Genomic DNA, 15,647 nt, shown 5'->3' on the forward strand with positions numbered 1-15,647 from the left:
AAATAAGATGCACGTTCCAATCAAGCAGCTGTTGGGTAATAAAAAACCTAAAACCAGTGGCATGTTGTGTAAATGGTAAATAAAAACAGAATAGAATGATTTGCAAATCATTTTCAACTTATATTCAATTGAATAGACTGCAAGGACAAGATACTTAACGTTCGAACTGGAAAACGTAATTTTTTGCAAATATTAGCTCATTTGGAATTTGATGCCTGCAACATGTTTAACAAAAGCTGGCACAAGTGGCAAAAAAGATTGAGAAAGTTGAGGAATGCTCATCAAACACTTATTTGGAACATCCCACAGGTGTGCAGGCTAATTGGGAACAGGTGGGTGCCATGGTTGGGTATAAAAGCAGCTTCCATTAAATGCTCAGTCATTCACAAACAAGGATGGGGCGAGGGTCACCACTTTGTGAACAAATACATGAGCAAATTGTTTAAGAACAACATTTCTCAACCAGCTATTGCAAACAATTTAGGGATTTCACCATCTACGGTCCGTAATATCATCAAAAGTTTCAGAGAATCTGGAGAAATCACTGCACATAAGCAGCAAGGCTGAAAACCAACATTGAATGCCTGTGACCTTCGATCCCTCAGGCGGTACTGCATCAAAAAGCGACATCAGGGTGTAAAGGATATCACCACATGGGCTCAGGAACACTTCACAAAACCCCTGTCAGTAACTACAGTTCGTTGCTACATCTATAAGTGCAAGTTAAAATTTACAATGCAAAGCGAAAGCCATTTATCAACAACACCCAGAAACGCCGCCGGCTTTGCTGGGCCTGGGCTCATCTAAGATGGACTGATGCAACATGCAAAAGTGTTCTGTGGTCTGAGGAGTCCATATTTACATTTTTTTTGAAACTGTGGATGTCTTTTCCCCTGAAAACAAAGAGGAAAAGAACCATCCGGATTGTTCGAGGCGCAAAGTTGAAAAGCCAGCATCTGTGATGGTATGGGGGTGTATTAGTGCCCAAGACATGGGTAACTTACACTTCTGTGAAGGCACCATTAATGCTGAAAGGTACATACAGGTTTTGGAGTAACATATGTTGCCATCCAAGCAGCGTTATCATGGACGCCCCTGCTTATTTCAGCAAGACAATGCCAAACCACGTGTTACAACAGCGTGGCTTCATAGTAAAAGAGTGCGGGTACTAGACTGGCCTGCCTGTAGTCCAGACCTGTCTCTCATTGAAAATGTGTGGTGCAATATGAAGCCTAAAATACCACAACGGAGACCCCGGGACTGTTGAACAACTTAAGCTGTACATCAAGCAAGAATGGGAAAGAATTCCACCTGAAAAGCTTCAAAAATGTGTCTCCTCAGTTCCCAAACATTTACTGAGTGTTTTTAAAAGGAAAGGCCATGTAACACAGTAATAAAAATGCCCCTTTGACAACTTTATCGCAATGTTTTGCTGCCATTAAATTCTAAGTTAAAGATTATTTGCAAAAAAAAAAAAAATGTGTCAGTTGGAACATTAAATATCTTGTCTTTATAGTTTATTCAATTGAATATAAGTTGAAAAGGATTTGCAAATCATTGTATTCTGTTTTTATTTACAAATTACACAACGTGCCAACTTCACTGGTTTTGGGTTTTAGTAAAAAAACAAAAAAAACAATTAACATTTATTGCACATTTGAACACACAAAAGTAGAGAAAATTAGTACCGTTGAGTACCGGTGGAATCGGTATCCTATTGATTCAAATAATAAAGGTACCTGTCCGCAGCTAACACAGGCACGTTTAATAAAGACTCACCCCGTGTATTAAATATCACGACAAGACTGAGTCACCAACTTTTGTGCGTAAAAATGCTCAACAATAACCAAGATCTACATTTTTGGTGAGCACTTACAGTACAGTTGTACCTCAACTTAAGACTGTTTGAAATAAATACAACCAACTTTTCGTACCTATCGGTACCTGCCGTTGTGTATTTTGAACTTGCATAAGTCCCAAAAATGTGAAAACAAACCACGAAGGCATGGCGGAGATGTCCTCCAAACGAGCCGTTTGGAATTTGCTTCTGACGTTTTTCCAACGTGTGACGTCAGCGGCTATCTCCATATATGGTAAACATTTACCAAATGTACAAATATCAGTGAACCCTGTCAGAGCTGCACAAAGCATTTGGTCTTACTCGCTAGCATTAGCTTGTAGCTATAGATTGACATAACTTTGTTTTACAACCATGCAAAGGAAGTACGTGGGTGTGAAGAAATGTTTGGATGAAATTCATTGAATTAAAAAAAGAAATCATCAAAAACATGGCTGAGCGTGTCACCGACTTAGCGAAGCAATTCGAGCTAGTCTGCGCCATACTGAAGGAGAATTAATCTAACGTCGGCCAATAATGTTAAAGCAATATCTAAACGGCAGACATTTAACCATGAAAATATGGAAAAGCTGCTGATAGGAAATACAGTAGAAGTCCACTCTCCAAAGTAGTACTGTACATTATTACATTACATCATAAAATTACTGTAGTTGTTATTGTACCACCGTATTGTAAGACTGTTTTTATACAATATTTTCTATCTAAAAGTTAGTTTGTCTTTTTAAAAGGCATGTTACAGGTTAAAAATGGGCTGTTTTGGGCAGGCCAAGCACCAAATACATTGATTTCATTTCATTTCAATGGGAAATTATGATTTGAGATGCAAGTAGGGTTGTACGGTATACCGTTATTATTATAGTACCGACATACTAATGAATCATTTTCGGTACTATACCGCCTCTGAAAAGTACCGGTCCGCCACCCCCCTGCACCCGTCGAGTCATTGCTGGTTTAGGAGCAGAGGAGCATGTTCGGCAGCGCACAATCCCGTACTTACAAGCAGACACAGTGTGTAGACAGAAAAGGGAGAACGGACGCATTTTGGTGTAAAAACTAACGATAAAGGTGAAGTTATAACACTGAAATGCCCTCAGGAAGAGGCTAGCTAGCAGCTAAAGTCCATCCACAGTCTGCAGTGTTGTAGCTACTTCTAAATCACTAATCCTCGTCTCCATGGCGACAAATAAAGTACGTTTCTTACAAGTATCATCCCTGCAGGACGAGGAATAGCTAAACATGCTTCACTACACACCGTAGCTCACCGGCATCATAATATAAACAAACGCCATTGGTGGATCTACACCTGACATCCACTGTAATGATACCAAGTACAGTAGCGTATGTAGTCGATACTACTATGACTATGGTGATATTTTTTGGCATCACAACATCTTTCGTTTAAAAAAAAATTATATTATGTTTATAAACTCAGAAAATATGTCCCTGGACACATGAGGACTTTGAATATGACCAATGTATGATCCTGTAACGACTTGGTATCGGATTGATACCCAAATTTGTGGTGTCATCCAAAACTAATGTAAAGTATCAAACAACAGAAGAATAAGTGATAATTACATTTTAACAGAAGGGTAGATAGAACATGTTAAAAGAGAAAGTAAGCAGATATTAACAGTAAATGAACAAGTAGATTAATAATGCATTTTCTACCACTTGTTCTTAATAATGTTGACAAAATAATAGAATGGAAAATAACACAATATGTTACTGCATATGTCAGCAGCTACATTAAGAGCCTTTGTTTGTTTACTTACTAATAAAAGACAAGTTGTCTTGTATGTTCACTATTTTATTTAAGGACAAACTTGCAATAAGAAACATATGTTTAATGTACCCTAAGATTTTTTTAAAAAATAAAGCCAATAATGCCATTTTTTGTGGTCCCCTTTATTTAGAAAAGTACCAAAAAGTACCGAAATAATTTTAGTACCGGTACCGGTACCAAAATATTGGTATCGTTACAACACTACCCAGGACACGTGAGGACTTTGAATATGACCAATGTATGATCCTGTAACGACACCCAAATTTGTGGTATCATCCAAAACTAATGTAAATTATCAAACAACCGAAGAATAAGTGATTATTATATTTTAACTGAAGTGTAGATAGAACATGTTAAAAGAGAAAGTAAGCAGATATTAACAGTAAATGAAGAAGTAGATTAATGCTAACTAATAGAATGGAAAATGACACAATATGTTACTGCATATGTCAGCAGACTAAATTAGGAGTCTTTGTTTGCTTACTTACTAATAAAAGACAAGTTGTCTCATATGTTCACTATTTTATTCAAGGACAAACTTGCAATAAGAAACATATGTTTAATGTACCGTAAGATTTAAAAAAAAAAAAAAGCCAACAATGCAATTTTTTGTGGTCCCCTTTATTTAGAACAGTACCGAAAAGTATCAAAATATTGGTATCGGGACAACAATAGATGCAAGTGTTTTGAGTTAAGAGCGCGCTATTTGAGGCACTACTGTACGTCAAAAACTGAGGTACAGCTGTGTGGAACTGCCATACTACTCTATAAGATGCACACTGACTACTCTAAAGTATAACTTACTATACTTAACTACAACTCTTTGGTACGTTGTCGCATAAATGTATACTTTGTAGGCTTCTGCACACAAAATGTGCACTATCATCCATCTTTACATGAAAGCGACCATAGTTGCATCCCCTTCCCTCTAAGAGTTTCTTGTTTCAACAGAACGCCCCCCTCCCCGCCCCTTGATTTCCCGGCATCCCTATCACTGGTGACCCTGTACTGTTCTTCTTATTATACACCATTCAATGTTCCATTTGTGCACTCTAGAAAAACAACACAAAAGGGACGACCGCGCGAAAACCAAAGAGCCAAGTTAGCGGGAACGCCAAGACAAATGTCAAATGTCGTAGCAGGCCAGCGCCAGCATGTGGGATTCATTTTTGCTGTCCGAGCTCGTTATTCCCGTGTTGCCGCTGATTGTTTGGGCTACCTAAACGAGCCCATTTTCTCCTCCTCGCTGCGACGAGCCGGGATTACGAAAGTCTGGAGGCCGGTGAACTTCCAGTAAGATGAATTCAAGAAAAAAAGTCCAGTGTGCCGTAAAAGCATACAAGATGTATGTAATGGTATCTCTAGCTAAATATAAGAACGCCTCTGCCACGCGAGTCCTCAGGTGTTGTGGCGCTGACGTTGAAGCCGGCTAATAGACATTCAATGCTTCCTGTTTTCCCACCGCCGCACATCCATCAAGACGAATTCAAGTTGGCGCGTCAACGGCCAGTCGCCTCTCTCCCTCTCCCCGCAGACGCGCTATTTTCTTCCTCCTCTCTACGGTGACAGTGATGGAGGCTTCCTAATTTGCGGCAATTACTGGGTCTGGAGACGTGACACACGCATGCACCCCCCACACCTGTTTTTGTCGTTCGAGTTCCACCCGTCCCCGTTTTTTTTTTTTGGTCTGTGAAATGGATTTGTAATAATAAAGTGCACGTCACGCTTGTGGCTTTCTTAACGGACGCACGGTCGATAGAAGAAACACTGAGAAAGACGACCTGATGTGAAAAGTTACACCAGACTGATGGTTTTTTAGGGAAAATATTAGCGAATGAAATAGTACCCCCGAAAAGGATTGCAAATAGAGCGTGCCGCTGACATCACTTTTGTAGGAAAATCACTAGATATGTTTGAATGTTTGTTTTGAAGACATTTTCGATTTAATTACATGACTTTTCTGGGTACATGGACTGCGACAGCTAAGCAAACTAAGTAGTCACGGAAGAGTGCAACCTTGAAAATGAACACAATCCTCTCCGTGGCGGTGGTTGACTTCCACATTGTTCTTATTTCCAAACATTTCCCAGACAAAAAAAAAAAAATGTAAAAGGAATTAATTGCAGACAACTGACGGCCTCGGGGTGTCAAAAGGACGTTTTATTAAAACAATATAACTTTGATAAAGAGACACACACACACAATATGCTCTCTCAGCAGAAGAAGCACTTATTTGTTTATTTACAGACAATTTTATATGACATTATTGTTTCTTTTGTCAGTTTGTTCTGCAAAATACAAACAAAATACATTCATTAAATCAAAAATACTGAAATTCCACAACATAGTGAATGTGGCAATAGCTAAAATTAGATAGATAGATAGATAGATAGTACTTTATTGCAGTGGTCCCCAACCACCGGACCGATTGGTACCGGGCCGCACAAGAAAAAAAAAAAAAAAAATGTATTTTTTATTTTTTTATTAAATCAACATAAAAAAACACAATATATACATTATATATCAATATAGATCAATACAGTCTGCAGGGATTCAGTCTGTAAGCACACATGATTGTATTTCTTTATGAGAAAATAAATAAAATAAAAAATAAATATATATATATATTTTTTGTCCCCCCGGTAAGTAGGACAAATTTTCAAGCGTTGACCGGTCCGCAGCTACAAAAAGGTTGGGGACCACTGCTTTATTGATTCCTTCAGGAGAGTTCCCTCAGGAAAATTACAGTTCCAGCAGCAGTGTACAGAATTGAGATCAAATTTAAAAAGTAAATAATTGGGGAATAAATGGAAACAAAATAGAAAAATATTACAATTAGAATAAAAATAAAAAGCAACAATGAGAATAAAAATATAACAGTAAAATAAGAATATAACAAGAGAAACTAGGCAGTAGTGACCATGTTATGTAAAAGTATTGCACTGTTATTGTTTAGCATCCCCTGTCATCCTAGTAAACCGCACCCCCCCCCCCCCCCCCCCCCCCCCCCAGAGAGGAGTTGTACAGTCTGATGGCGTGTGGGACAAAGGAGGTTTTTAGTCTATTAGTCCTGCACTTGGGATGAAGCAGTCTAGCACTTAACAGGATCCTCTGGCTACTGATAACGGTATGCAGAGGGTGACTGGCATCATCCAGGATGCTCACTAGTTTTTCCGCAGTCCTCTTCTCTGCCACCGTCACCAGTGAGTCCAGTTTTATTCCGATCGTAGAACCGGCCCGCCTGATCGGTTTCTCCAGTCTGGAGCTGTCCTCCCAGCACACTACGATGTATACACGAAACAAACTATAACCTGCTACCCAAGAATATACAACAATTATTCTCAACAAAAGAGGAGAAATATAATCTTAGAGAAAAATTTAATTTAAAACATGTGTACGCACTTACAACGCTTAAGACCTTCAGTATGTGGAATTAAATCATGGAACGGATTACGCAATGTACTAATTTAATCCACTTCAAGAAACTCTTCAAACTTAAAGTGTTTACAAAGTACAAAAAAGAAGAACCATGATAAACATTCTGAATGTATTTCATCCATCCATTCATTGTCAGGATAATCTTACTCATCCCACCATATGAAATATAACTTACTTCACCAATTATTATTTATTTATTTTTTATTGTTATTACTTATGGAGTATATTGTGAATAAATTGAGAACAGGAAGTGAACAAAACTTTTAGCAACTGCTATGTAAAGGAAAAGGGGTAGGATTAAATAAGCTCTGCTTCTTCCTACTCCTTTTCGAACATGTTGAATAGAGGAACTGGAAATTGTAATGTATCATGTTGTATGCATGCATGTTCCAAATAAACTCAAACTCAAACTCAAAAGGTGAACCCTAGAAGCATACATCTTAAGGACAGGGACCCACAGTTAAAATATACATCATCATATAATATCCAGAGGTGATCGTGTATTTTCTGCTGTGGCTCCAAAACTTTGGAACAATATCCCTCTTGCTATTCAAACGGCTCCCTCCTATGTGTGCGCTGCGCGTATGTATGTATATATATATGAATAATTGTGTGTATGCAGTGTTTCCCATATACTGCCAAGATACCTGTGGCGGTGGGGGCGTGGCTATGGGCGTGGTCACCATGACATCAGAGTAATTTGCATAATTTACTTCAATGATATGATTTTCTCTAAAAAGGCTCTAAAAAAGTATACTTACTAATTTATAATAACAGTTTTGTTTTAAACGGACATCCATCCATCCATCCTTCCATTTTACAATATAATTACAACACTTTATGTACATATTTATATACAGATTTGAACAATAAGTTATTCACTGAAATATACTTATTAATTGTGGTTCTTACAAAAAATATATCTTATAAAATATAAAAGCTAAAATGTCTCTTAAAGCTCTGCCCCTTTAATTAGTGCGTACTAAATAATTTAACTTTAGCCTACTACTACAACCATATTATTTACCAGCAACATAAAGTGAAACAGAGGCATAGGTGTCCTGCCACAGTCAGTAACAAATAAACAGAAAACAGTAGTGGTGGTAGATAGACACAGGGCTTCATCAAACAACTGATCCACTGAACAAAGAGCTCCAAAAATCTAGAACTTTAGACTGCCATCAGTTTTACTCCCTACACTTAACCATGTGTTTCCTACTGCCTGCAGACTTTGCACCCTTTGTTATATACACATGTTGTGTTTCTAATATAAATACATTTAATAAAGTCAAATACAAATAAGGCAACAAGAGAAGTATCCTACACTTCTCTTTTGTAAAGTAAATCTGAACAGCCGATATGGGCATCTACATCAACTATATGATTTGCCTGAGAAGCTGGAGAGGACAAAAAAAAAAAAAAAAAAAAAATTTATTTTTATTTTAAATTTAAATTTTATTTTTTTTAAAAATTTCTGGTGGGCGTAATTATTTCGTGGCGGGCCGCCACAAATAAATGAATGTGTGGGAAACACTGGTATGTGAGTATATATATGTATTTGTATGTACATTACATTTGGACTGGTATGTTGTTTTTTAATGTGGAAAGACGTGTGTCTTGCAATTATCAAAGTTTTTTCCATAATTTCAATTTAAAACGGTAATACTAACCGTGAGAAGTTTTACCACAGTTAACGGTTATCGTTACATCCCTAGTCGTTGACAAAGAAGTAGTTAAATTGTAGTGTGGATCCAGATAAAGGTGCACATTTCGTTAGAATTTGCATGTTTTATAGACAAAATGCATGCATATAATGGAGGAGGGTATCTATGAACCACTTAGTGAATGTTGTTTCAATTTGTGCGACTAAAAATCTGCCTTTATGGCACTGAGACAGAAAAGAAAAGAAGTGAAAGTCTTCCAGTGACATGCCGGCGCTCCCGACTGACTCCCTGCGGTGTCTCTCCCCTTTTGCCCCTGTTGTTCCAGACGTCACTCGCCACCAGGTTCGCTCAGGAGGCCTTCGGGAAGCAGTACAAACAAACCATCGGCCTGGATTTCTTCCTGAAGAGAATAAGCCTTCCAGGTGAGACACCTAACAACAATCATGAGGGCGTGCTCGCTCCCTTGCTCTCCGTCTCCCGGGACCAAGCGGGCACACGTGCTGCAAAAAAGCAAAAGTTTGGTAGACTTCACACTTGGTATTTCATTTGTGTGCTTAGACAAGATTTGGTTTTTTTGTGAGTGCCGGGAAAATATGCCTTCACGTTTCGGGGCATTGTTCGTATGGATCTGCAAGCATCAAATTTCCTTTCTCTTTTTGTGGCTTTTTTTAATCGCCACTTATTCCAAAAATGATGGGACACATATTCAGGAAGTTAAGCAAACAATAGACTTCCTTTGCAAAAACGACACTTTTGCATTGTCAGTTGTTGTTAAAGGTAAACAAATATTTATACACGGTACCTATGGCGATTAATAACATTAATCGCTGCCTTGTTGCACTTTTGTCATTTCAACTAGAGATGTCCGATATTATCGGCCGATAAATGCTTTAAAATGTAATATCGGAAATTATCGGTATCGGTTTCAAAATTATCGGTATCTGTTTCACAAAGTTAAATGTATGACGCCGCTGTGTACACGGACGTAGGGAGAAGTACAGAGCGCCAATAAACCTTAAAGGCACTGCCTTTGCGTGCCGGCCCAGTCACATAATATCTACGGCTTTTCACACACACCAGTGAATGCCATGCATACTTGATCAACAGCCATACAGGTCACACTGAGGGTGTCCTTATAAACAACTTTAACACTGTTACAAACATGCGCCACACTGTGAACCCACACCAAACAAGAATGACAAACACATTTCGGGAGAACATCCGCACCGTAACACAGCATAAACACAACAGAACAAATACCCAGAACCCCTTGCAGCACTAACTCTTACGAAACGCTACAATATACACCCCCCGCTACCCCAAACCCCGCCCCCCCAACCCCAAACCCCACCACCTCAAACTCCTCTTGTCCCAAATTCCAAGCTGCTGTTTTGAGGCATGTTAAAAACAATAATTCACTTTGTGACTTCATTAATAAATATGGCAGGGCCATGTTGGCATTTTTTTCCATAACTTGAGTTGATTTATTTTGGAAAACCTTGTTACATTGTTTAATGCAGGGGTGCCCAAAGTACGGCCGGCGGGCTAATGCGGCCCGCGGGCCAAATGCGGCCCGCCAGCGTCTTCAAATTGGCCCGCGAGACGTCATGAGTTTAATAAGGAATCTTATATTCATTTTAAAAGTATAACATTTTAAATGCTACTATTTTTGACAAAATCTAGTGGACATCAGGAGTTTTTCCTGGTCAAATACTTTTTATGTTAGGAATGTGCAGCATCTATTTATGTGACCAAATGCAAACAACCTTCCCTAGTCATGGTGCAAAAAAAAATTCCAACCAACACAAAATGTAAACAGACATTGTCACTGAACTTTGTGGATATTATAAAAAAACGTCCATTCACCATTAAAAAAAAAAAAAATCTAAATTACATTTAAATCCATTACAAAGCATGATGGGAAAATGCTTAACACTCTCCACACTCATCCATGTTTGGTGCATTTAAGCTGCTTGATAATTCTGATTGATTACAAAACTTTAAGGAGGTTGTCACAGAAGTAAACAAGGTAGAAGTCAAACTTTTGCATACTCTTAATATCCAATTATATTAATATATTGTGTGTGTGTATGTATGCATGTATATATAATATATGTATATATATAATGTTACTTTACATGCTTTCGGCCCTCAGCGACATTTTTTTAGCCCAATGCGGCCCCCAAGTCAAAATGTTTGGACACCCCTGGTTTAATGCATCCAGCGGGGCATCACAACAAAATTAGGCATAATGATGTGTTAATTTCACGACTGTATACATCGGTATCGGTTGATATCGGAATCGGTAATTAAGAGTTGGACAATATCGGAATATCGGATATCGGCAAAAAAGCCATTATCGGACAAGTCTAATTTCAACGTATTTTTAAAGGCAACTATCGGTGGCTGCAACTCCATTACGTGTCCGTCAGATGAGTAGTTTTACTTTGTTTTTGTTGCAACTGCCTTACCTTATTTTATAAGGGCGGACGTGAGTTCAAACCAGTCATACCAAAGACTATAAAAATGGGAGCCATTACCTCACTGCTTGGCAGTCATCAAGGGTTGGAATTGGGGGTTAAGTCACCAAAATGATTCCCGGGCGCGGCCGACGCTGCTGATCACTACTCCCCTCACCTCCCAGTGGGGTGGAACAAGGGGATGGGTCAAATGCAGAGGTTAATTTCACCACACCTAGTGTGTGTGTGACTATCATTGGTACGTTAACTTAAACTTAAATGTGATTTTCACAGTTAGTCAAGGTTTTATGATGGCCCTGAAACGTTATTCCTTTTATTTATTTTATTTCTAATGGGAAAACACGTTTAAAAGCCAAACAAATTTGGATTTTGGAACAACATTGATTGACCTTAGAGGCTCCACTGTCCTTCATATTTATACATCTTGTAATTTTTTGGCGCCCCTGCGTATTTTCTCGTCCCAGCGTTTCTCGCCAGAGGTTGGGGTTTAATTCTTCCCATCAAGCGCTGGGAGCTGAATGTGTCTTTTCTGGTGGCGCCTCATTGTAGCGCGTCTGCCACTTCTCAGCCTTATTCAGTGTGAAGGCTCCTCTCTCCAGAGCAAACAGTCCACAAGGCCGGGGCGGACGTCTCTCCCGTCCACGCCGGGGCCCACGGGCCAGCCTCGCTCGTAATCCTCTGGGCACGGCAACTACGTGAACACTTTTTTTTTTTTTTATGTTCCTTTCGCAAATCCCCCGAAAAATTCATCTGATCTTTGCCCCACGCCACATAAAAGATGAATGTTGCTGTTTGTTTACGCGGCGGCCTGCAGAAATACAGCCACGCTCTGTAGGCCCATTAGATCTTTAAAATTAAATGTTTATTGACTGGGGCTATATTTAGGCATTCGAAAATTCACGCTCGCAGCCATGTGAAGTACATTTTCTTCATTTTTTGGGCGACAAAAATGACACTTCTTCATTCTCTGCTCAGGCCCGAGCAGTCACAAGTCTGCAAAGTGTCTCTATTCTTTCATTACTCGTAAAACAACATTAGGCAAAAGCACGGTTGTGTGCACAAAGTCCAGCTTATGCTGATTTGCAAGTTGGACTAAGGGTTGTGTTTTGATTGTGTGTCAGTTTGGGGCTTATGAGACTTAGGAGAACTAAAGCCCCAAAAATGTTGCGGTGGAGTCCAAAAGAAAAGAGCCTGCCGTAAGCACAAGCCGGGCTCAGCTGGACTTAATATGAACTCCGACTTAATCCGCCGATTGGCCTTATTGTGCGTTTCTTGCACATCTATCTGTATTCATGGAGCGGGACTTAACACCTGACTTGTTAAATGGCCCATTTTCTGGGGAATTGGGTGTTGATGAGCTGATGAAGAGGAGGGTGACTCGTCTAGCTGGGTGGTCCCTAACTCCGTTAGGACCTTCACCCAGCGTTTCGCTGGAGCACTATGTCCTGGTCTCAGTGGAGCTGTAACCATCTTTTAGAGTTCTCTCTCTCTCTCTCTCTCTGTGTGTGTGTGTGTGTGTGTGTTCGGTAGGGGGGAGCGGTGGTTGGCTTCTCACCATGAAGGCCCAGCTTGTCAAATTTCATGTACATTTTCCAAGGCAAGTAGAGGTGAGACGAGGCTGACTGGCAGATAACAGTGTCCTCTGTGAGAGGCTTTTAGAACAATAACGACCAGAGCCCTACTGTAAGAGTGAAGCCTGCACGTTTAAAAAAAACAAAAACAGTTTATAGCTGTTGTTTTGGCCATTTCTTTTTACATGACAACCGCAATTCAGAATATGAACATGCAAATGTTTATAAACTGAAGTGAGAATTGTTTCTACAGTCGTGGTCAAAAGTTTACATACACTTGTGAAGGACATAATGTCATGCAGTGTTTCCCACACATTCATTTATTTGTGGCGGCCCGCCACGAAAGAATTACGTCCGCCACAAATTAAAAAAATAAAAATAAAAAAAATAATTTTTTTTTTGTTTTTTTTTGTTGTTGTTGTCCTCTCCAGCTTCTCAGGCAAATCATATAGTTGATGTAGATGCCCATATAGGCTGTTCAGATTTACTTTACAAAAGAGAAGTGCAGGATACTTCTCTTGTTGCCTTATTTGTATTTGACTTTATTAAATGTATTTATATTAGAAACACAACATGTGTATATAACAAAGGGTGCAAAGTCTGCAGGCAGTAGGAAACACATGGTTAAGTGTAGGGAGTAAAACTGATGGCAGTCTAAAGTTCAAGATTTTTGGAGCTCTTTGTTCAGTGGATCAGATGTTTGATGAAGCTCTGTGTCGATCTACCCCCACTACTGTTTTCTGTTTATTTGTTACTGACTGTGGCAGGACACCTCTGCCTCTGTTTCACTTTATGTTGCTGGTAAATAATATGGTTGTAGTAGTAGGCTAAAGTTAAATTATTTAGTATGCACTAATTAAAGGGGCAGAGCTTTAAGAGACATTTTAGCTTTTATATTTTATAAGATATATTTTTGTAAGAACCACAATTAATACATATATTTCAGTGAATAACTTATTGTTCAAATCTGTATATAAATATGTACATAAAGTGTTGTAATTATATTGTAAAATGGATGTATGGATGGACGTTTAAAACAAAACGGTTATTATTAATTAGTAAGTGTACATTTTTTGAGCCTTTTTAGAGAAAATCATATCATTGTAGTCAATTATGCAAATTACTCGATGATGTCATGGTGACCACGCCCATAGCCACGGGTATCTTGGCAGTTTATGGGAAACACTGTCATGGCTGTCTTGAGTTTCCAATAATTTCTTCAACTCTTTATTTTTTTGTAATAGAGCAGTGGTTCTTAACCTTGTTGGAGGTACCGAACCCCACCAGTTTCATATGCGCCTTCACCAAACCCTTCTTTAGTGAAAAATAAAATGTTTTTTTTTTCTAATTCAAGACAGTTATGTTTTTTTACTGGTGCACAAAATGAACCGTGCATGAGCATCACTTTGTTCAAAGAACAACACAAACAGTGCATGAACTCACAACAAATTACACACCTGTAAATCACATGGAAAATTAGAGGGATAATTGTTTGGGGGTATCCATAATGTGCCGATAGGGAGAAGTTTGTATTTACACGATGAGTTGGGTGTGTCTTGACTTCAGCGGCGGAGGCTCTGCCGAACCCCTGAGGCCGACTCACCGAACCCCTAGGGTTCGATCGAACCCAGGTTAAGAACCACTGTAATAGAGTGATTGGAGCACATACTGTATTTTTCGGACTATAAGTCGCAGTTTTTTTCATAGTTTGGGGTACGACTTATACTCAGGAGCGACTTATGTGTGAAATTATTAACACATTACCGTAAAATATCAAATAATATCTGTCTATCTGTGTTGGCCCTGCGATGAGGTGGCGACTTGTCCAGGGTGTACCCCGCCTACCGCCCGAATGCAGATGAGATAGGCTCCAGCGACCCCAAAAAGGACAAGCGGTAGAAAATGGATGGATGGATGGATTATTTAGCTCATTCACGTAAGAGACTAGACGTATAAGATTTCATGGGATTTAGCGATTAGGAGTGACAGATTGTTTGGTAAACGTATAGCATGTTCTATATGTTATAGTTATTTGAATGACTCTTACCATAATATGTTACGTTAACATACCAGGCACGTTCTCAGTTGGTTATTTATGCCTCATATAACGTACACTTATTCAGCCTGTTGTTCACTATTCTTTATTTATTTTAAATTGCCTTTCAAATGTCTATTCTTGGTGTTGGGTTTTATCAAATACATTTCCCCAAAAAATGTGACTTATACTCCAGTGCGACTAATATATGTTTTTTTCCTTCTTTATTATGCATTTTCGGCCGGTGCGACTTATACTCCGGAGCGACTTATACTCCGAAAAATACGGTACTTGTTGGTCACAAAAAAAAAATCATGAAGTTTGGTTCTTATGAATTTATTATGGGTCTACTGAAAATGTGACCACATCTGCTGGGTCAAAAGTATACATACAGCAATGTTAATATTTGCTTACATGTCCCTTGGCAAGTTTCACTGCAATAAGGCGCTTTTGGTAGCCATCCACAAGCTGCTGCTTGAATTTTTGACCACTCCTCTTGACAAAATTGGTGCAGTTCAGCTAAATTTGTTGGTTTTCTGACATGGACTTGTTTCTTCAGCATAGTCCACACGTTTAAGTCAGGACTTTGGGAAGGCCATTCTAAAACCTTAGTCCGAATTTATAATGGGTCTACTGAAAATGTGAGCAAATCCGGGGTGGACCGCTCGCCTGTGCATCGGTTGGGGACATCTCTGCGCCGCTGACCCGTCTCTGCTTGGGATGGTCTCCTGCTGGCCCCACTATGGACTGGACTCTCACTATTATGTTAGGTCCACTATGGACTGGACTTTCACAACATTGTGTCAGACCCACTC

General features: G+C 39.2%; 1 protein-coding gene across 2 annotated transcripts in view; it reads left to right on the forward strand.

The window, feature by feature from the left end:
• Positions 1 to 15,647, forward strand: part of rab28 (RAB28, member RAS oncogene family) — a 100,991-nt gene that overhangs the window by 14,547 nt on the left and 70,797 nt on the right. For both annotated transcript variants that reach the window (XM_062040079.1, XM_062040080.1), the window contains exon 2: positions 9,072 to 9,168. In XM_062040079.1, coding sequence (XP_061896063.1) covers positions 9,072 to 9,168 — 97 coding nt within the window. The remainder of the gene's footprint in view (positions 1 to 9,071; positions 9,169 to 15,647) is intronic.

This window comes from Entelurus aequoreus, linkage group LG28 (assembly GCF_033978785.1).
Source record: "Entelurus aequoreus isolate RoL-2023_Sb linkage group LG28, RoL_Eaeq_v1.1, whole genome shotgun sequence".
Taxonomy (NCBI): Eukaryota; Metazoa; Chordata; class Actinopteri; order Syngnathiformes; family Syngnathidae; genus Entelurus; species Entelurus aequoreus.